Source organism: Odocoileus virginianus, chromosome 1 (genome assembly GCF_023699985.2).
Source record: "Odocoileus virginianus isolate 20LAN1187 ecotype Illinois chromosome 1, Ovbor_1.2, whole genome shotgun sequence".
Taxonomy (NCBI): Eukaryota; Metazoa; Chordata; class Mammalia; order Artiodactyla; family Cervidae; genus Odocoileus; species Odocoileus virginianus.
The window spans coordinates 25,622,902-25,645,952 of record NC_069674.1 but is presented as its reverse complement, the minus strand read 5'-3'; the positions used below and the strand labels follow the sequence as shown (position 1 = coordinate 25,645,952).

General features: G+C 49.6%; 2 protein-coding genes across 2 annotated transcripts in view; one reads left to right on the top strand and one right to left on the bottom strand.

Moving 5' to 3' along the window:
• Positions 1 to 23,051, top strand: part of SND1 (staphylococcal nuclease and tudor domain containing 1) — a 410,101-nt gene that overhangs the window by 344,767 nt on the left and 42,283 nt on the right. The window lies entirely within an intron of this gene.
• Positions 1,278 to 4,173, bottom strand: LRRC4 (leucine rich repeat containing 4). Its single transcript, XM_070466132.1, has 2 exons — positions 3,628 to 4,173; positions 1,278 to 3,429 (listed from the first exon to the last, which is right to left on the bottom strand). Exon 2 carries the CDS (start codon positions 3,327 to 3,329, stop codon positions 1,371 to 1,373), a length of 1,959 nt encoding a protein of 652 aa, XP_070322233.1. The 5' UTR covers positions 3,330 to 3,429; positions 3,628 to 4,173; the 3' UTR covers positions 1,278 to 1,370.

The following is a 23,051-nucleotide window of genomic DNA, read 5'->3' as shown; positions in this document are numbered from 1 at the left end:
CTACATTCAACAGGACTCCACGGCCAACTCACTCTGTGCGCGTGTGCATCACTTTGTTCGAACTGTGGATTTCAGATCTTTTTTTCTGAAGCATCCTTGGTGAGGAAAGGCTTCATCACTTTAAATGAACCTGTGCCCTCTCTGTCTCCCCGTCTTCTGCCCCCCTACCCATCACCACAGCCCATAGACATCAGCCGTAATAATCCCTAATGAATCAGCATTTAGAATAGTCACCAAATCACAAGCATGAGAAAAGCTTCCACTCCCCCAAGCCTCCCACTCCTGGCCTCTCTTCCTTTCTCCACCTTAAAACAAACAAACCCTTTATAAAAGAAAATCATCAAATGCCATCATTGTCAACAATCATTTGTCAGATACTGGAAACAACAGGTGGACATGGCATTATGCTGATGTATGGCCTCCTGTGAATACCTTTTCTCTGTTGCTCTCCCCTCCCATCCCCCTCTGGTACCCCCACGCCCCCTTCAGGAGCCACCTCCTTCACCTGGGAAGCCCTGAATAGACACATGCCTTGCACAGAGTGGGTTAAGCCCAACTGCAGGAATCTGGTACAATGTGAAAGCATTTGACTATGAGCTACGCCAGCTCCCTTCCTTCTCTGCTCCTTCCCTCTGCACTCCCGTCAGGCGGGGCACGCGGTATCCCCGGTGCGCAAGCCAAGAAGACCTGTGCGCAGGGGTGCACACCCTCAGTCCCTTGAGGGTTTTGTGTGAATTTCGGTGATTTTCCTGTTTAAAACACCGTGTTACAGATTTGTCTTCCCCTTGGCCTCAGAAGAAAAATTTACTGCCTCTCAACATTCTAAGCACAGTACAAATTCCTAGTGCTTTTTTTTGGGGGGGGGGCGGTATTTAAATAAGGTAAATCTGCAAAGACAACTCTCAGCCTAAGAAAGATGTATATAGAAATGGGAAGTCCTGGGTCCTATGAAGCATCTTCTAAAAAAAATGAGAGATTCCATCTACCCCCACCCCACCCCTCAGCAGCCCAAGCCCTAACTCTTTAGGGATGTTTGTTGGTGTTTTAAGTTGGTTTTATCTTAGCAGTTTCAACCTTATATCAGAAATCCCTTCTGGCCACATAGCAAGTTGACTTGTGACTTCTGCTTCACAACATTCCCAAGGTACCCTCCCCTACCCCCTTTAAATAGAACTTACAAGTTAGAAAATAGTTTTGTTTTGAGTTTTCTTTTTTAAATTTTAATATAATCTGTTTCTTTTACCAGCCCATAGATTTAATATATAAGCATATACAAGAAAAAGTCTCTCCCCGCTCTATACAAAAGTTGCTGTCTTTGTGTGTGTGTGCATTCTATTGCATTTGTATAAGTTTTTTTTGGGGGGGGGGAGTCATATCTGAGTTTCCTGTACCTTGTCCTTGGTATGGGTCTGAATGATATAAGGTTCAGAGATAGTGGTGACCGCGGGGTGGAGAGAGTTCCCCAGGCTGTTCTCTGTCCAGTGGGCCCCATGTGCTGGTTTGTAGGTGTTGTAGTTAATATGGTCATGAATTGTGGGCAGCACGACTGCCCCCTCACCTGATACACCGGCCGGAGCTGCTGTTGCTGCTGCGGGTGCCGCCGCTGGGATGTCGTCATCCACCTGGATAATCTCTACTGTCCGGGCGGCTGTGACTGTACTCCTCTGCTGGTGCCGCTTGCGAAGTTTATAGAAGACAATCAACATGGCAGCAGCGAGCAGGGTCACTGCCACAAAGCAGCCAATGATGATCTTGGTGGTCTTCATGACTTCATCCAGGCTGGTCTGCATCTTGTCGTTGGTGTCTGTCGCGGTCACTGCCACCTGCTTGGGCACACGGGTGGTCTGGATGAGCACCGTGGTAGAGGTGGTATAGGCCGGCTGGTAACCAGTGGACGTCGTAGGAACAGGCTTGTACTTGCGCGTTGTGTCCTCGGGCGAGATCTCGGTGGTCTCCACTGTGACCGTGGTGAAGAAGCTGTAGTTGGAGGTGTTGAGCTCGGCCGTGCTCACATTGAGGTAGGCCGAGGCATTGGAGTTGCCCGCCACATTGGTCACCATGCACGTGTATACCCCAGTGTCTGAGAGCAGCACATGGGAAAAGTTCAAGGTGCCATCGTTGAGGACGGAGATCCGTGGGTGGCGGGAGGCGTGGCTGAGCACTGTCCCATTGGGCAGCAACCACTTAACAGAGGACATGGGGGGAGTCCGACACTTAAGTTCCGCCATCCGACCCTCCGAGATATTGAGGTCCCGAGGGGCATCCATGATGAAGGGGGCAGAGCACTGGAAGGAGGCCTGGTCCACCTCCACCAGGTAGCGGCCTCGCATGTGCAAGGGAGCGTGGCAGCGGCCGCAGCAGGTGGAGTTGGTGGGTATGTACTCCCGAAGCCACCAGGCTAGCCAGAGAATGTCACAATCACAGTTCCAAGGATTGTGGTGTAGGTGCAACTCCACCAGGTACCTCAGGGGAGTGAAGAGGTCATGGGGCAAAGAAGAGAGGTTATTGTGGGCTAGGTTGAGTTCCACCAGCGAGGCCAGCCCATCAAAAGCGTTCCGCTCAATCAGGCTGACCTGTGAGTTCATGACCCATAGCTTCTTGAGGGAGCCGAGGCCATGGAAGGAGCCAGGCCTGATCTCTGGGAAGTGGTTCCCCGACATCTCCAGCTCCTCCAGCCCCACAAGCGGGGTGAGGTTGGGCATGTCCTTAATGTTGCACATGCCCAAGTTCAGGTACTTGAGGTTGAACAGTCCCTCAAAGGCCCCCTCGGAGATGTACTCCAGCTTCTTGAGCTCCCCCAGGTCCAGGCGCATGAGGGAGGGCACCCGGTTGAAGGCATAAGAGGGGATGCTCTCTATGGGGTTGTTGCGCAGCCAGAGCTCCCGCAGCTTGGACAGGTATTCAAAGGCCCCGCTGGGGATGACCGTCAGCCAGTTGTCGAACAGCTCCAGGGTGTTGAGGCTGGCCAGGCCGTTGAAGGCCCCCACCTCGATCTGCCGGATGGAGTTCCTGCCCAGCTGCAAGACCTCCAGGTGGTGGAGGTGGCGGAAGGTGTCGGCCTGAATCATCTGGATATTGTTCTCCATGAGGTTGAGGTACCGGGTGTTGGAAGGAATCCCCTGAGGGACCTCGGAGAGGCCCCGGCGGGTGCACACCACCTTGCTGAACTGGTTACTGCACGAGCAGACGGATGGGCAGTTCTGGGGCCCGGCGGAGGCGGCAGCAGCGATGGCTGCACACAGAATCCACACTTGCGCCGTGAGGTAGACGACGGGGAGCAGGACGGCATTCCAGGTGTGGTGCACAGTTACCTGCCACAAGAGCTTCATGGTGTGGCACGTTCATAATTCACCATCGCCTGGGATTTTGGCTCGGAAAGGAGAACCAGCCCTACCCCGGCTTAAGTGAGCTAGGAGCTCCTCTTTCCATCTGGAGAAGGAGGTGGGGAGGGGGCGATTAGAGAGACGGAGCAGATAGGCCGGGAAGAAAAAAAAAAAATCATGCCAAAACTAAAGAGTGGCCCCTCGTCTACCAGCGCCCCCCCCCCCCCAGGCCAGCCCTCGGAAAGCTGGGACTTGCTCTCCCCCCGAGGCGACCATCCCCACCCCATCATTCGCTGTCACCTACCTCGGAAGGAAGGAAGGGAAGAACTGGCGTGGTGTCCTTAAGCGTTCTCCGCCGGAGCTGGCCACCTCGTTCCCATTCTCACTTCTTAGTTTTAATTAACCAAAGGGGGGAAGTCGAGGGGGCGGGGAGGTCAGAGGGGAGGGGAGGGGAGGGGAGGGGTGGGGGGAGACAAAATGGCTTCTAGTAAATCCGGAGCCGGCGAGCGGAGCCGCGGAGTTGAGGCGCGCCGGGAGAGCCGAGGCCCGGCGGGCTATGCAGGTGCATGCCCCCCCATCCGCCCGAGGCGGGGCGCCGCCAGCGTTTCCCGGCTTTGTCCTTGGACCCTGGCCCCGGCTCGCACCAGCCGAGGGGGATGCCGCTTCATCGCCGGAGTGTGCCTCCGGCGCCCCCCGCCCGCTCCGGGGCTGCCACCCGGCGGGGAGTAAGCGGGCGCCCCGCAGCCTCCCAGGCCGTGCTCGCCGCCGCCGCGCTGCCCCCTCTCCTGGTGTCGGCCGCTCCCGGCCCGAGGCAGCTGATGCAGTCGTTCGCTCGCGGTGCTGTGAGAGTTAAGAGGAGGTGTCCGCCGCTCCTTCGCCCCCTCCCTCTTCGACACACACCCCCTTCTCTCCTCGCCTCTTCTCTTAAGGGTTAAAAAGCCCCAAACTGGGCTGAGTTTCCCAGTCCGCCGGCTGCTGGTGCAACGAGCAGTAATCCGTCCAGCCCCCCGAGGGGCAGCGGCGTGGAGGCAGCGCCGGGACCTGGTCCGCCGGCCGGAGGAGCGCGGCAGTGGCGGCGGCGGCCGGGTCGCCCGGAACCGCAGGCCCTTTGGGGGAGTCCGGGGGCGCGGAATCGCCCGCCGCAGCCGGGCGCCCGGCGCACCGCCGGCTCTGGCTTTGTGCGGAGAGAGCGAGTTCGGGGCTCCGGCCCCCGGCGCCTTCAGCGGCTGCGCTGCCCGCGGGCTGCTGCTGCAGCGGCCCCGGCACTGGCGGCGGCGTGAGCAGCGGGGGTCGCGGCTGCGGGGAACGCTCCGGAGCCCGAGAACATGGTCCCCACTCGCTAGCGGCGGCGGCGGCGGCAGCAGCAGCGGGGCCCCTGCGCGCTGCGCCCACCGTCTCCTCCTCGCGCCGGGCTCGCGGTGTTGCAGGCAGCAGCCACGCAGACTGCTCTCTCATCCTTTTGTCCTTCAGTCAGAACGTGAATGTACTGCTGACGCATACTGTTCTGGGGAGAAGATTAGCGTGATGCAGTGCTCTTATGTATTAACACCGCTCCCCCTCCGCTGCCTGCCCTCGAGGGGTTAACGCCGGCGCCTTCCAGCGCCGCGCCGGCCCGCGCCGCGCAGCCCCGAGCTCCGCGCCTCCGTCCGACTTCCTCCCTCCTTCCTTCCTTCCTTCCTCCCTGCCTTCCTCCTTCCTTCCTCTCTCCCCCACCACCCCCCACCCCCCGCCCCGGCCGTTTCCTCCCCGCCCCCTCTAGACGCGGGGAGCGGGCCGGGCGAGGGAGCCGGAGTGAGCGTCAAGTGAGGGGCCGCGCGCAAGTCGCAGGCGTTCGCAGCTATTTTGGTCCGATCGGAGGGAGCGGCCGGGCGGCCGCTGATAGGCTGGAGCGGCGCGGGGCTGCTGCGGAGGGACTGCGCGGGGGGGGGGTGCCCGCCCCCGCCCCGCACCTTCGGGCTCTGGGTGCGGTGGGCTTACGGCCCCTGGAGCCGGAGGCGCGGCGGCCCGCGGCGGGGCTGCTGCTGTTGGCCGGCCTCCCGCCCCGACCGCGTCATCCTCACCCCCGCCGACTGCTGACGGGGCGACCGGCCGCTTGGCCCGGGCTGCATGCTCGGAGTTCGGAGCTGCACTGGGGTGGGGGGGGCACGCGGGGGCGGCCAGGGCGCTGCTGCACAGATGCCGGTTCGTCCTGTCCCCCCCCCCCCCCGCCCCCCGCCTCCCTCGCACATTTCCTCACCTCTCCTCGGCTTTAACTGGGGCTTTAAATGATCTTTTTCTTAATGAGGGTTGCGGGGGAGGCAAACAGTGAAAGGAAAGACTAAGTGCGGGGAGCTAGGGGAATGACAACCTGGGACAGCACAACCACCAACGGGAAGGATCGAGGTGAACTCCCAGCCACCGCGGCACAACCAGTCGTTTTCATTCATGCAGAGGAGCCCCGGCTTCTCACTCTTGCAGCCCTGCGCCCTTTCCCCTCGCTGCACCCAGATATTGGAGCGAGTGGGTCTTAAACCCTCTGCCCTAGGAGCTTCACCAGCTCTTCTTTGTTGCCTGGAGTGCCTGGGAAGAACTGCGTAGCAACCTGCCCGTACTTCTGGTGAAAGGAGATCCCGAGGCATTGGGTGGACCAGTATAGGAGAGGGAACAGAACTTGGTCTGCCTTTTCCCCCAGGAGAAAACGACTGCCCCTTTCTCTGCCTAGTGGGGGTGGGGCCATCTGTGGCTCAGCCCTGGAAAGCCAGCTGGTAGAATATGGCATTGGTTTAGTGATGCTTACCCCCAGGCTCCTTTCCTTGTGCCCCGCCCCCCTCTGCCTTGGCAAGCTTGCTTTTCCACCACCTCCACGTGAGCTATTGCTTAAGAAGAGGAGGTCCTGGATCTCTCAGCTCTCTGGGTTGTGCCACACCCTTATCTCAGCGTTCTCTGCTGCCCAGTAACCTGAAACCTCTTTAAATATGCTAGGGAATTTTTGAAGTCCCTGAATGGAGTGAAAGTAGTTCCATTGTTGGCAAGTTGGGTTCCCCATTGTTTACCAACATTTTATTATGCATTTGTAGTCAAATAATATGTTATTTTATGTTAATATGTGACCTAAAATCACATAGTAAAGTGGGGAGCCAGCCTTGAACCCTGGCAGAGCTCAGATGTCTAGAACATGGGTAGTAGAAGTGATTCTCCAGAGTTTTCTTCAGTCAGTAAGAACTCAGATTTCATTCATCTCCTTCAAGAGTCATTTACTGGGATGTTTGTCTGCTGGCTAGATGGATGGATCTGTTGTTGTTTAATCTTTCTTTACCCAGTGACACAGTTGGCCATAGTTGTCTCCATTTTGTGGGTGGAGGTACTGAGCTCAGGCAGGCAAATAACATACTCAAGGTCATACACCCAGAAAGCAACAGAGCCAGCATCTCAATCCAGTCTTCAAATCATGAGTTTGGTGTTTTCATCACTGTTAGAAAAATGTTCAGTATATTCACTCTGCATAGAGTTCATGGCAGAGGCAAGGTGGGGGAACAGTGCATAAAAAACTTCAGTGAGGGACTTCCTTGGCAGTCCATTGGTTAAGACTCCTAGCTGCCAATGCAGGGGGTCCCGGTTCCATCCCTGGGCTGGGAACTAATACCATATACTGTGCAGCACACCCAGAAGATAAAAGGAAAACAAAACTTCAGTGAAGGGTATATGAGATGTGTGTAGGATGAAGGGAGAGAGAGGAGGAGCTGAGAAGTAGATCCTTTATTTAACTTGTTTCAGTCGCAATTACTGTTAGGTTTGTGAAAAAAATAATTGTGTTTTCAGACCTTGAATTTTAAATCATTATAACTAGGCTCAAATACATATTTATTAATCAAAATCGGAATCATTACAATCAAATTCTTACCAACAAGAAATAAGTCCATTTATTCCTGTAGAGTAAAAATCCATGCTTTGGGATTCGATGAACTCTTGGAAAGTATTTTCTGCCTCCTGCTGGTTGTGGAAGCGTTTTCCCTGCAAAAAGTTGTCAGGATGCCTAAAGAAGTGGTCGTTGATTGTCGAGAGGTTAGGTGAATATGGTGGATAAGGCAAAACTTCATAGTCCCATTCATTCACCTTTTGAAGCGTTGGTTGTGCTACATGAGGTTGGGTGTTGTCATGAAGAACTGAACCCTTTCTGTTGACCAATACCGGTTGCAGGCATTGTAGTTTTCGGTGCATCTCATCCATCTGCTGAGCATATTTTTCAGATGTAATGGTTTCACCAGGATTCAGAAAGCTGCAGTGGATCACACTGGCAGCAGACCACCAAACGGTAACCATGACCTTTTTTTGATACAAATTTGGCTTTGGGAAGTGCTTTGGAGCACTTCTCAGTTCAACCACTGAGCTGATTGTCACCATTTGTCGCATAAAATCCACTTTTTGTCATACAGCACAATCTGAGAAATGGTTTGTGTTGTTGCATACAATAAGAGATGACACTTAAAACCCACGGTTGTTTTGATTTGTGGTCAGCTGGTGAGGCAACCATTTACAGAGCTTTTCCATCTTTCCAATTTGCTTCAAATGCATGTGAAGCATTCTACATTCTACCCACTGTAGAATGGTCAACAAATGTTGAGTTCTTCGGCAACTTCTTGTGTAGTTGTAAAAGGATCAGCTTCAATGATCCTCTCAGTTGGTCATCCTTTTCCGATGGCTGGCCACTGCACTCATCTTCAAGGCTCTTATCTCCCTTGCAAAACGTCTAAACCACCACTGCACTGTACATTCATTAGCAGTTCCTGAGCCAGTTGCATTGTTGATGTTGTGAGTTGTCTCCTGCTTTATGACCTATTTTGAACTCGAACAAGAAAATGGCTTGTATTTGCTTTTTGTCTGACATCATTTCCCTAGTCTAAAATAAATATAAAATAACAGCAAGTAGTAAGTCAGCAGCAGAAAAAAAAGAAAATTAAAGCGAGAAATGCACATTAAAATGATGTATAACATACATTTATTTAAGAATATATTCCAATAACAGCAAAATTCAATAATGCAAAACTGCAATTATTTTTGCACCAACCTAATGATCAAAGAAATGGAGATTAGTTCCATCTGGGTTGTTAGTAGCTCTGTTTGCTCTCTTAACTAAGCCCCATTTGCACATCATCAGCTTCAAGCAGGATGTGCGTGCATGAATGGTAAGTCGCTTCAGTCGTGTCCGACTCTGTGCAACACTGTGGACTGTAGCCTGCCAGGCTCTTCTGTCTGTAGGATTCTCCAGGCAAGAAAACTGGAGTGGGTTGCCATGCCCTCTTCCAAGGGATCTTCCCAATCCAGAGAGCAAACCTGCTACTCCTGCATTGGCGGCAGGTTCCCTACCACTGGTGCCACCTGGGAAGCCCTCAAACTGGGCACTCCCATCTTACTCACAGCTGTGAATCTAGCCTGTCAGGGATCCATGGAGGAGAATCAGAAATCTGCTATTGAGAAGTTCCTCTTTTTGCCACAGCTGGCACTGAGCTGGTAGAGTTCCAGAGGAGACCCTAGCCCCGGGTCTGGATGGTCCACTGGAATACGGCTGCTCCTGCTTGAGAAAAGAGGAGCCTGCCTGGCTGATCTGAGCAAATTCAGGCCCCATGTGTTCAGCACCAGCCCCAGCAAATGTTGTGGAGGTGGATGGAAGGGTAGGATCAAACCAATGCTTAGTAATGAGGCAGTCTCCTGGTAAATATTTGTGAATGATATTGATGAGTATGCCCAAGCTTCTTGCAGCCCACGGAGTTCTAGATAGGATGGCTTTGCCCTTTATAGGCCAGTGAGGCTAAGGGAGCATCTTGGAAACTATCCACTGGACCAGGGAGGCTGTGGGGCCACGGCAGCACACACAGCCCCTTTGAACAGAAAGTGACACTGGAACCTCTAATCCTGTCCCTCAAGTATCATCTAGCCATCTGTCTGTTGCTCCTCACAGTCCCTGATTCTGACTGCTTCCTTGATTTGGAGTGGTGCCATCAGGGAATAAGAAGAGGAAGACTTACACTTGGAGATGAGAGAAGGAAGAACTCCTGTGCTGAGAGTGTTTTCACTGCTGGTTTCCCACAGAGAGACTGCTGTGATAGAGCTGAAGACGCCAGTCAGTGATCGGGCCAGGCTGTGTCAGCAGCTGGGTACCTGCACGAAGAGTAGGACACCTGAGTTCTAGTCCCCTTTCTGCCACCGATTAGACGTGTGACAAATCTTAACACAGGTCTGAACCTTAGTTTCTTCATTTCTAGAATTAAAGGAATGGACTAGAAAATTCCTTCCAGTTCTCATTGTCCATGATTCCCAGCCTTCCCCAGATACGAAGCTTTGTAAAGAAGGTTGATCCTTTGGGATTGTAGCCAAGTTTTGGATATGCGCCACGAAGTTAAGAAGCAGATAATTTCTTCAGTTGAATCTAAGAGATCCACAGTGCCAAAGCAGAGATCCAAAGCAGAGCAGACTGTATTTTCCCAGCTACTAAAAAGACTGATAGGTCACTGAGTGTTAAAGCTAAAAAGGATCTTGGAGATCATCTGGACTTAACCTCTCATTTAACAGATGTTATTAATGGAGTTCAGAGAGGCATAGTGACTTAGCTAGAGCCACACAACTAATTAATATCAGAGTCTGTGTCAATTCTGAGCTCAGCCCTTCAGTCAAGATGGCAGTGTGTGGCTAATTGGCATTTAAACCTGGGGCTTGAAGACACTTCCGAATGCCTGTCTTCTGTGCTTTTGTAATCAGGTGCTCTCGTTCTACTTTGCTGGGTGGGGCTAACCATGGTCTTCCACAGAGCCATTCTGAGTGACTTTGGACCCCTAATAAAAACCACTACAATATTGTAATGAGCCTCCAACGAATAAAAAGGGAAAAAAAAAAGAAGTGGAGGAAATGGTCATCCAGGGGACTGGCTCTTAGGGGACCCGGGATACTTGCACGCTTGCTCAGTCATGACTGACTCTGCCACCCCATGGACTGCAGCCTGCTAGGCTCCTCTGTCCATAGAATTTCCCCAGAAAGAATACTGAAGTGGGTTGTCATTTGCTTCTCCAGGGCATCTTCCCCACCCAGGCAGGGTTCAGTGCATCTTTTGCATTAGCAGGCGCAGATTCTTTACCACTAACCCCCCTGAGAAGCCTCCCAGGATAATTGAGCTCCTGTAAAGCCCACAGTAGACCACTCCCCAGCCTGACCTGCATCCCAGAGGCATTATCCTCAGCAGCCACTAGATGTCCATGCCTCGCAGGGTTTGCCAGGAGTGAGCAGGGTACTATCTTGCCTCCAGGAGGCTTTTGGGCCCCTTAAGGTAAGTCCATCCGTGGCAGGAAGATCACATGTGTACACCCTGCACCTCTGGCTCCTGTTTGCGATACTGTCAGGCTGCCAAGCCCTACTCAAGCACCTTGTCTATTTTTATACATTTTATGCTGCCATTTTAACTAAGAAAAGAAAAAGCCCACAGACAGAAAAGGGATTTGGAAAACAGGAGGAAAGAAAAATATGGAAGTTAACCTTCACAAAGGGAAAGATACCAGTTGATTGGTGAATTAGTGACAAAACATAAGAAATGGTCTGGAAGGACACAGTCACCTTCTTCTCCCTAAGGCAACAAATGTGTGTGTGTGTCTGTGTTTGCATCTTTCTCTCACTTCCACCCACCTGCACAGATATCCCTCAAGAATCAGTGGGTCATGAAGTTTCTGTTTAATGGATAAAGTCACCATTATAAAAAAGTAAGATTGTTTTTCTTGCCTGTGACCCTGTAGTGAGCCCATGGCCATGCCGTTACTACCCAGAATCATAAAGGGAATGGGTTTTATTCCTTGAGCCTGATGCTTCAAGGCGACACAACTATTCTAGAATTACCCACTCTTCCCAGTGCCCTCAAAATCCACTGTCCCTTTCCCCCAAGAACTGTGTAGAAGGATGTAGGAAGAAAATGGACAAGAAAGCTTCTTCTGGCAGGTCCCATCCAGAGTGATTTGCAGAAAGCCTTAGAGAAGACAAGATGCTTCATAAGAATGGCACAGAGCATGGAACGCCTCTTCCTCTTCTCTGAGGCTGGTTTCTTAGGACTTAGCATTTCTTTTTGGGCTGCCAGGTCCGAGGGAAGGGAGAAACCTCCCAATGCCTTCACTACTGCCTCTTGTGGAATAGACAGTTTGTGCCCATTCTAACTGCCATCATCAGTGTGGCCAGACAGCCCGGAGAGGACCAGCCAAAAGCCTTGGAAATGTACTCTTGAGGTGCACTAACCTGTTATGAGCCCTGTGGTTTGTCCTTCCCTTTAATTGCCCTCGTGTGGCAATGACAGCAATGATGCTGACGGTACCATTGCCCGGAGCATTGGTTGATTTCCATGTTGATCATCACAACAGCTCTGCAATGGAGGTACCATTAGATTCCCCATTTTGCAGATGAATTTAGGAAGTTTTCTCAGAATTACAGAACTAGTAAGTAACTTTATTGCTAGTAAGTGACTTTAAGGCTGACATAACAAATTACCACATATTTGGTGGTTTAGGAAATCAGAAATTTATTCTCTCACAGTTCTGGAGGCTAAAACTGCAAAATCTGGAAGGGCCAGCCTCCCTCCAGGGGGCCTAGGGGGGAATCTGTGCCTGGCTTTTTGTCTGTTCCAGCCCCAGTGACCGTCCTATTCCTTGATTTGTGGTTGTATCACGGCCATCTCCTTGGTCATGTTGACTGCTCCTCTCCTGTCTGCCTCCTCTGACTTACAGGGACACTTGCCACTGAATTTAGGGCCCACCTGGACGAGCACGGGTGGTGTCATTGCAAGAGCTTTAACTTAATCGCATCTGCAAAGACCCTTAGCTTAATTGCATCCGCAAAGAGCCTTCTTTCACATCAGGTAGCATTTACAGGTTTGGGGTTTGGGGCATGGGCATTATCTGTCTGGGGTTCATTCAGCTGACTGCAGTGACAGTGTGGTTTCAATCTCAAATCTATTCAGCATTCAAATTTTAAACCACTGTGATAATGCGATGTGCCACTTAGGAAGAGAAGGGGGAGGGTATATCTTAATCACCAGCAGGTAAGTCCTCTGTGTTCCCTGTGCTTGTGAAGGGGAAAGAGAGCAGCCAAGTATGGGTGATGTGGCCACTGGGTCTTCCCATTGGAAAGGGAGCAGATTCCCTTAGTGCAACAGGGATTATCACGTGGACCAAGAGGAGGGGGCAGGTAGACCAGAGAAACTCACGAAATCTGCCTTGATTCCTCTTTGTAATACTTTTCTCACTCTTTATATGGCCTATTAGTTTTTATCCCAAGGATCTTAGAACATCTAAGCATTTACCAGTAGTATTAGAAGTACCACTTGGCACTGCTACAAAATTTGGCTCAACTGTAGCTAAGTCACAGAAATGTTGAGTCTCGCACTCATTGGAGATTTAAGAAAAACCTAAAGATCAGAGCCCAGCAGATGTAAATGCAGATGTGGGAGTGAGAGTTATGAGTAAATGGCATTTCAAGTATCTCCAGCACAAATTGGATCCTTAACCAAGAGTCCATGCCTGCAGTTACACACAAATACATAATGGTTTTATAAATTTATTCAATTTGTTCATGTTTTGGTTGGTGAAAGCCCAAACACTTTATTTCCCCCAACTGAGTCCTAGAAAATATGTTAAATGAAAAAGGGAGAGAGAGAGTGAATGAATAAATGCATGTATGCATGCATACATACTGCTGGGTGTTTTACTGTAGTGGAGGTTATGAAAGTATTCTGGAATCAGAAACCTGGGTTCAAATCATGGTTCTGTTTGTCCGCTTTGTGTATGCTGTGTATATGAGTCACTTCTTTAAGCTTCAGATTCTGCATGTGTATAGTGGGATTGACAAATGCACTTAATTTTGTGGTATTATCTAACCAGAATCAAGTAAGGAAAATCCATCAGTCTTAGCTAATAGTAATAGTAGTAGTAGTAGCAGTAGTATTAAAAATAAGGAAACTAGTATAGAAGGGAGATATTTTTAACCACAGTCAGTTCTGAGAGAATCCTTTTTTTTTTTTCCTTTCATTTTTTCCTCTCTGCTTTTGGTATTACCTCTAATTTAGGCCTTTCAGTTCTTCATTTAAGATATCAGGTGTTTTACACTGTTTGTTTTTAACAGTTTTGAGATAATTTTAGACTTAGAGACAGGTTAAACATACTCAGATTATAGGTTGTGGTCTTCACCCAGCTTCCTCTTAAGTCAACATTTTATATCAGAATATTTACTCAAAACTAGAAAGTTAAAGTATTCACGACCTAGATTTTTCCCTCTTTCCCTCTAAGTCTGTTTTCTGCAGCCACCTAAACAATCTTTGTGACACTATCGGATTATGTTACTGATTTGCTTGGAATGCTCCAGTGTTCTTCCCCCTCATAACTCAAATAAAAACCGAGGGACTTCCCTGGAGGTCCAGTGGTTAAGACTCCTCACTCCCCATGCAGGGGCCTTGGATTCAATCCCTGGTCAGTGAACTAAGAGCCCGCATGCCATGTGGGCCAGAAACAAAAAAGATGGAGACACACATGACACAAACGTACACACACACAAACGGTGTGCCGTGGACCACAGGCCCTCAGCCACTGTGCCTCGGCTGTTTCCCTGCTCTCGTGTCTTAACATCTTTCTGTTCGACCCCTGCCTTTCGGCTGAGCTGCTCTTATTTCTTTTGGAATACTCTGAGCTGGTTCTCCCCTTTAGGAGGGAGAGTTATGAGCAAATGGCTTTTCAGGTATCTCCAGCACAAATTGGATCCTTAACCAAGAGTCCATGCCTGCAGTTATACACAAATATAACTATTCTGTTCTGTCTGGAATGTTCCCCCACGTCTTCAGGTGGTCAGCTTCTTCTTGAGCAGGTCTCTTGAGACTTTCCATGACTACCCTGTCTTTAGACTACTTTAGGAGACCCACCAATCATAGCCACATCCCTGGATTTTACTCTCTTATTTGATATACCATTATCTGAAATTATCTTGTTTACTTGCACATGCCATAAAAGCAGAGAGCTTCTCCATCGTGTGCCCAACACCTCGATCATAGTGGGAAATTAATTATTTCAGAAGGAAGAGGACTATTTTTTGGCCCAAGTGAATAGGAGTTCAGGCCTCTCTAATGGTGTATCAGGAACCCTAACCCTCCTCCATAAATCTTTGAAAAGATAGGTGTGAAACGACCAGTTTTTGTTTTGTTTTTTTTTTAAATAATGGGAAGTTTAAGGAAGATCCTAATGACCTTAAGGTTTCACCAAAATTCGTAGCCCCTTGGTGACTGATGAGCAGGAGTTTTATGGAAGTATCATCGAGGCTCATGGGCTCTTGGCAGTTGTGGGTGTGTGAAGCATGAGCAGAAGCGTGAGTGTAGGTACACAAATACGCTTCTTTGTGCTCATGGACGCATGTGCCTGTCATTTTCAAATTTGCTAAAGTGCATTTTCTCCAAAGGGAGTGAGGGCTGTTGGGCCTGAAATAGGGAACACTAGGACCGTAAGATCAAATGCTTTGAAAGTGGCTGTGCCAACGCTTTTTGCTAATTAAAGAATGTTAGGACAATCACTGCGAGCAGCAGTAAAGGGCGCCCCATTACCTCGCTTTGTGGAGAGTCGGGTAAATTTAAAGGCAGCTATAAATATCCCACTGAGCGCGGGAGCAGTCAGTGGGCCCCCGGCTGGGCCACGAGAGGAACCCAGAGGTTCTGCCCAGGGTCCTTATCTCTATGAGCTGTCAGTCTCCAGACTTTGTGTGGCTAAAGAACAAATAATTCCATCCACAGACTCTTCATTTAAAACACTGTGGGGGGGCTGTGTGGAGAGGGGAGCAGACAGCTGTGTGGAGAGTCTGACTGGGAGCTTGGCCACCTGGGTCCTTCTTCAGCTTTGCTATTGACTTTCTGTCCCTTTTGCCTTGAGGAAAGACGATTCTTCTCATGTTGTGACTCCATTTTCCTTGACCATGGGTGTGTCACAGGATTTGTTTAAAGAACAGTCACATGGCTTAGGTCTGTTCTCCAAGGAATATTCTAGGGCCCCTTGTGGAGCAAGCAGCTCCCTGCTTCAGAGGATACCTTATAGTTTAGAGAGAGTGAACAAGATGGGAACACACTTTTCTATACTTACCCTCGAACACTTCTGACTGAATTTAAGAAACATACTCACTTTGGAACATTTTCTGTGTTTTTAATCTGTTCAGTTTGGCTTGCAACCTGTTGTCCTTTTCTGCTGTGTCTTGTAGGTGCCTCGTGGCCTCCCAGCCATTCTAATCCCCCCGTTCGTAGCATAGCACCAATTTGGCACTGCCTTTTCTCTGCCTGGCTTCTTGATCTGTTGTTTAGTTTCTTTGTGGCTCAGCATTTTTTGGCCATCAAGCTGCCTCACGCAACTCATTAATTGTTTTCAGTTTTACGCTGTCAGCTTCAACTATAGCTTGGGTTCTCTTCCTTGCGGCTGGTGTGGCCTCGGTTCATTATCCAGTACTGGTCTGAAGAGGTGATTCATTTGTCTCATCTAAGGAGCTTCTGAGGGAGACTTGGAGGATCCCAAATGAGAATGAAAATGCGGGCTTGAATTTTGTCTCTCAGTGGCTGTTGTGACCGTCCTCAGCCTACCCCCTCTGTCAGCCAAAGGCCGGGCTCTTACCCTTAGAAGCCTCGCCTAGAGCCCACACCACTGGCTTCCCCATGAGTCATGGAACGACCGATGGTTGGGTTGGCTGACACCCAGGTTCCTGGAGGCCACCTTCCTTTTTCATTGCATGAGCCTGTTGAGGAGTGAGATCTCCCCAGCCCCCAGCCAGCTCTTAATCTGTGGTTTTAGATGCATTTCTGACTGCACATGCTTCCAGTGGAAATCACCTTTACATCTAGAGGAACTAGGGGTGAGTGAGTGTGAAGTAAGGGAAGCTAGTCCCTTCAGCTCCTCTAGCAGATGTGGAGGGAAGAATTCCCCCGTTTGTTGGTTGGTTCATCTGTCCATCCTAGCCATACTGTCTCTGTGTTTCACGTCTGGCCTCTCTCACACACAGTTCTGAATTTAGCCACAACGGATAGGTAGATTTGTTTGTTTTTACACAAGGGTAACAGGACCACCTCATTCTCCTTTACCCAAGAATGCTACCCACCCTCCACCCCCGCACCTTGGCCAAGAATCGCTGTCTTTTCAGTTTTTCCTCGCTACCAGCCAGGAATGCTAAGCAGCATGCTCTTGGGAACCTGTCGTGTTGGTCTACTTGAAACTATTTTTCTGAAGGACACCAGACTGAAATGGCTCTGCCTCTGACAAGAGGTGCTGAAGCCCCGCCTCTGTGGGACCGCCAGCCGGGGATCTGGGCGTCTCCTACCGTGAAGCCTGGGTGCCGGCCACCCGGCTCGAAGAGCCCCCATTCTGTATCGCTGTCCTGGTGTCTGGGGCCAGTTTGTGTGAGAGCCCAGTGAAGCCGCTTGATTTGTATTCAGTGCACAAGCCCTTTAAAAAAAAAAGTCTGAGAGGAGCCCTGCCAGCCAGTAACTCTGAAAGGATTCTTTGTGTAAGTGAGCGGTCTCTGGGCTGGACACCCTTCCTGCTCCACCCCCCTCAGCTGGCCTCTCTGGCCCAGTGACTCGGTGGTGCTGTGGAGCTGGCTCCGAGCCCGTGGGGGTCGCTCCCCAAGGGGAGACCGTCTTGGGACCCCCAGCACACAGGGCAGCTCCATCTCTGTCCTTCCTGTCCTGGCATCTGGCAGTCTGCCTCCCAGTGCCAGTCCATGGGTCCATTCAAGGCCATGTGTGCACATGAGCCAGTAAGTGAAAAAGAGAGAGAGGAGTATGAAAAGACCAAGCAACCAACAAGACCGGGGCATTCTGATTCTTCCCTCTAGCAGAAACCTCCAAGAAGAAGATGGGGCCTGTGTCTCACACTCCACTCTAGTGGGGCCCTTCGCAACAGAGGGCAGGACCCTCTGTTGGCCTGAGCCTTCTGATTTCTTAACCGATTAAAGCAGTCTTTTGCTCCCACTGTCTGTAAAAGGACAGAAATGAGACCCTCTGCCCTGTACCCCCGGGAGCTACCAGGTAAATGTCTTCATCAAATTGAGACTAAGAGGAACTCCTGCTCTGATCAGAGCCCAGGCCAGCCTCTGGCCTTCAGCACCGCCATCTGCAAGCCTTCCCCATGTTCAGAGCAGCCTAAGGGATGGGCTTCCTGCCAGCTCCTTTCCATCTGAGTCTGTCTCTTTAAGAATGGTATTTGTTATTAATGAGTTTTCTAAACACGTAATCTTCACTCGCTTGCTTCGGTCAATAAGACCATTCTTGTTAAATACTGTTTTCTAGGAAGGAGAAGACTTCAGTAGGTGTTGAGGGATTTTTCTTAAGACTCACATGGGAGCCTGGAGGACAGTGGTGCTGGCGCACAGAGGGTTGGGGGTTTCTCAGTCTTTGGGGGGGTCTGACACATACATCTCTGTTAGGCTGTGTTAGTTTGTGAGAGAAACCGAAAGGTGGCTGAGCTTTGGCCCATCATGTGGCCCATCTCAAAGCTGCGCCTATCTCCCCGTATTTCAGTGTCCCTGGGTTTCTCATTCTGGTTCCACCTTTGCCAGGGTTAGAAACCCCTTTGTCTTGTTTTTAAGATACTGCTCAAGGGCCTGATGGTCAACTGTTTGGACAAAAACATCAAAACACATGGTTTCCCCATATTAGCCCGCTGAAATAATTGTACTTGTTCTAAACATTGTACTTATACTAAACTTTGCAGCTCTTCTAAAGGGTGCCCATTAAATAGGACCGTGTAACCAGACAACTTTTAAAATCTGTTTCTTTAAAAAACCTCTAGGAAAGGCTGTGAGCCTGAGAGGGGCTGTGTCAGGGACCAAAGCTAACAGAGTAGGGTCTCCTGCACTGGCCCCAGCTCAGCTTATCCTTGGGAACATTTGGTCCCCAAAAGAAACGGGGATGTGGCCCCACACAGCGACCCACCCACAGACTCAGTGCTGTCACATGGGGATTCGTGGACAAAAAAACCAGTGAAGTATTTCCATTTGGCTGAAGGGAAGTTTTTCCCAGGCCACCTCCCATCTCCAGGGTCCCTCCACTTCACCGGGGCCTGTGGCACTTGCGGTTGGTGTGTTAATCACTTCTCCACACAGCGCCGTCAAGGAGCTGTGCGGCCCTGATGGGTGGCACAGAAAGATTTGTTCAGCCCCCATCCACCAAGGGACAGGCAGGCTCCCGATGAGACAAACTTTGTGGACAAATACAGCCCTGCCTGTTTCAGAGACCTTTGTCCCCTAGAGCAGGTCAGGTGTGAGCAGAGACTCTGAAACCAGTGACTTGGAAGCTGGTTACCAAGGAATATTCTGCATGGGCCCTGTGCATGTACAACGTGCTTGTTTTTATACACCTTCCCAGTTCTCGCCTTGCTGGAATCATTCGTTGTTTTTCTCCCAAAGAAGATAATAAAAGGGGTTTAGAATAAGGGATGGGCTGATCTTCCCTTGCTCCTAACCTCCCCCACCTTTCATTCCTCCTCTCACTCCTGCTCCAGAACTTACCATTTAAGAGAATCTTCGACAAGGAACTTGGGATGGCCTTGCTGTCATCCTCAGGTATAACAGCCCATTTCCCTTCAGTCCTTCCTTTCTTTTTCCCCAGGGCTCACATGGAGTAGAAGGAATGAATCTGCTTCTGGATTGATGGGTCTCACTCAGTCACCACATACATTGGTCTTGTGGCCTGTTAATGCCGTTTGAGTTTCTAAAAGCCTTACTTTGCAAATCCACTTGTGTCCTGGGTTTAGCTTCTGATTACAGGATTAGCAGAGATTATACAGTCTGTCTGATGTCTTCTGCAAGCTTTCTATCAGATTTGTGGCTGTGCATTGAGAAATGTGTACCTCAATAGATTGGAAGCTAGAGGCAGAGATGAACTGATGGCGGAAAAGGGAAAAAAGAAAAGGGATCTCATATAGAGAATTGGCGTGGTGTCAGTCCTGATATTTGAACAGGACCAGTTATGAATCTGGAAACCTAGATATTCTCTTCATATCTTGGCTTTCCTACTCCACTTGTGCCCTCTTTTCTAGACTGACTTTTCCTCACCCTGACTCCTCCTCTTCCGCACCCCAGTTGTTGCACCGGAATAGAGCTCTGAACCGATGCTGTGGGTGGCACCCTTTACCAAGAGCTCCCCTGGCATCAGCCATTCCTATGGCCTCCACCTTGTCAGTTCTCATTAGATGGCAGCTCTTCAATTGTACCTTGAGGACCCTGAGACACTGGGGGGGAAATGACAGAGATGGGTTTGGGACACAGAGCAACTCCTGTGACTCAGAAACGTTAGGGAATGCTAGTTTTGTCGTGGAGATTAAAGAAGACACATTCGCTATGGGAAAGGCACATAGGTCACTTTAGGCTATAGGTGTCTCATGCTGCAAGTAATAGACCATCTATGCTGGAGACCGACCTCACATAGAAGGTCAGTCCCAAAGTAGGGTAGCTCCAGGGTGGGTTCGTTTAACTGAGATGTGGCCCCAGGTCAGCCTCAGGTACCTTAGTTCTTTTCCTCTTCTCTGTTGAGCCATTCCCTCAGCGTGAACACATTTCTTTCTTGACTGCAAGATGGTTGCCATAGCGCCAGGCATTGCATGCCCACACACCAATCTCCAAAGTCAGGAGAAGCAGCAGTGTCTTATTTCTGCATCTCTTTTTAAAAGCAAAGAAGTCCTTCCCCACATGCCTCTCACCTGACTTCCTCTCTTATCTCACTGTCCAGATTTGGACAATAGTACTAAACTGTGGGACCAGGAAAGAGAACTCTGCTCCCCAGCCCCAGTTATGGACTGAGACCAGGTGCTCAAAGGGTCCATGAATTTGGATGGGAGAAAATTATCTCTTTATTTTTATTAACCTCTAACTCAAAGTTAACATGTCTTTTGAATGTGAATGTAAGCCAAAAATCATAGTAAAACTAGTGTACCTATGATTTTATCACTAATGGAAATCACAAGTAATTTTATATCATTTGCAGTAGTTGTAGGAATTTCAACATTGTGTTGACTCTTATCACTGCCTTGAGATTTTAGATGTCAGACCTACTCCTCAATCTTGTTATTTGGTGTATTAATGAAGAAGTACATATATTGACTAAATCCTGACGTGGGTGGGTTTTGTTTTTTTTTTAATATTTTAATACCTTTCAGTGTAATTCATTTCCTTTGTAATCCTATGTGTTTTAATTAATGTATCCAAAAATACTATTCTATGAAGAAGTGCATAGGTTTCCCTCGACTGTCAGCAAGTCCCAGGGCACAAAAAATAAGTTAGATCAGTTTGTGTTTTCCTGAGTCACATGCAGAAATCCCAGGGAAAAAGGGCAGAGACTTGCCAGCAGGGAGAAGGGGAAATGGCTATTGAGTGGCAGCCATCAGACCTTCCCACAGCCGGTGCCTGTAGACTCAGGCAGCCAAAGTGCCACCAAGTGGTTCCAGCCCTGCTGTTGGCCAGCTGCATTTAATTTACAGCCGGATCTCCCGAACTTCAGGTGTCCATTATACCATCTTTGTGCTATTGCCAAGTCCAGATATCTTCTGTACTCTTATCTCCTTCATATTTTTCTTTAAATCACCCTGTTCTTTCTGAAACTATTTTAAAAGGAACTTTTTAAAATGGAAGCACATCACTTATCGTAAATGAAAGGAAATTTTAAAAATGAATACAGAGATTGCAGATGAGTGTTAGTGAATTCTGGCTAAATCCTCTTTGCCTGCGAGGCTCTGAGCCTGAAGTCACTCTGTTTTTGTTAGAGATGCTAAAGGCAGATTAGCAGTAAACCAGAACTGCTTCCTTAACTCAGTTTGTGACCGTCATTCCATGTCCTGTCACTGCCCCACCTAAAATAACTCAGTCCCTTGGAAAAAGCAGGGTGATGATAGATGCTTCATTTTACAGCTGAGTGACTCTATCTGCAAAGGGAATGAGGTTAAGCCTGACTTAGTTTTCATGAACATGTCATCTCTTAATAATCACTTCTTTCCAAGAACTCACAAACTGCATTTCAACCACTGCTTCTGGGACTTGGTCCAGGGCAGACTTAAAGCTCTCTTACCTGCAAGTTCATGGACTTCACCATCTTTCCTTTTCTTTGCATGCTTTTGTCCCTTTTTAAAGGTCAGACTAGAATTTGCCTGTCTCCTTTCTGGCAGCATCTCATCTGTTCTTTGGGACCCATCAACTACCTGTGAATTGATGAGGCCTCAGTGGAACTTGAGCAAAGAGGACATCAGTTTTGGAATCTAGTGGCAGAAGAGACAACCCTTCTTGGCAGAGCCCCAGAGCTCAGAGAGAAACAAATAGGGGAACAGAGCCCTAAAATCAGAAGGCAAGGGCCTGCACCAGAATCGTTTTGGCCCTGGTCCCAGCAGGCGAGAAACACACCAAGGGGATTGAACTGGGTGTGCAACTTCGGGTGCAGAGCCAAGAGTTGGAATGGGAGTGTTTGAGAGGTGGAACGAAGCTCAGAAGTCTAATCCCACCCCTCACACCCAGATGAAATCACAAACCCAGTGAAGTTAAGTGATTTACCATAAAGTCATACAGCTAGCGGCAGAGATGAATTGAGAACCCCCTACCCTGAGCTATTTTCACTTTTTTTTTTAATATTTATTTATGATTTATTTATTCGGCTGTGCCAGGTCTTGGTTGTGGCATATAGAATCTTTAGTTGCAGCACTCGAACTTTTAGCTGCAGCATGTGGGATCTAGTTCCCTGACCAGGGATCAAACCTGGGCCCCCTGCCTTGGGAGCGTGGAGTCTTAGCCACTGGAGCACCAGGGAAGTCCCTATTTTCATTCAGTCTTTAAGTCTCTAAAAGCACACTGTCCTCTGTCCATTCACGGTGTGGAAACAGGCCTGGGGTCACTCTCCCACCCTCCCCTCCTCTACCCTCTCCTCCCCCTCTCCTTCCGCTTTCCTTGCGGGTCTTGTTTGACCCTTTTTCCCTGTTACTCTGGTCCTCTCTCTTCCTGGCATATCTCCAGGCCCTCGCCCTTGCCTGCAGCTCTGCTTCTCCCGAGCCCTCTCTCATTCCTGGGGCCTTCCAGGGCCGGCCCTGGAAGCTTCCAAGCTTCCTCTTGAAGCTGAAAGAGAGGATGCTTTTTCATGAAATGGCAACCTTTGTGCCCCCATCCACCTCTCCTTAATGTGATGGGGTTGCTGGCGGGCATGTTTATGATGAGAGATGAGGAGGAGACCCCCACCCCAGAGGGTTTGGGGAGAGCATACCTTCCATCTCGTTCTCTCTTACCTCCCCTGGAAAGATTCTAGCTGTCAAGTGTGGTGGGGCCTGGGGGCTGAGCTTCTCTTCTTTCCTGTTCGTCTCCGGACCTCGGAGAACACAGGCAGCAGAAGCTCTGGGTGCACCGGGCTGAGACCACAGCTGCAATTTCCCAGCCCTGAGTTAGAACCAGCAGTGATTTTTTTTTTTTTTTAATAATTCAGGCAACCCCATGGTAAAGGACAGGCTGACACTTGCTGACCATGCGTTTACAGCATTTTTCCTGGAACCACTAGTTGTGTGCGTGTTTACACGCAGAGTGTGCCTTGTGGGCATGTTTGTGTAAGAGCCTGCAGTGACATCCCTGGAATAGGCCTTCTACAGAACATCTCAACCGAGACACTTTTCTTAACGGTTTGAAACGGCAAATGTTATTGTCTTTGAGTTAAGTGGTTCAATTAGCGCTGATTGGAAAGAGTGGGATGAA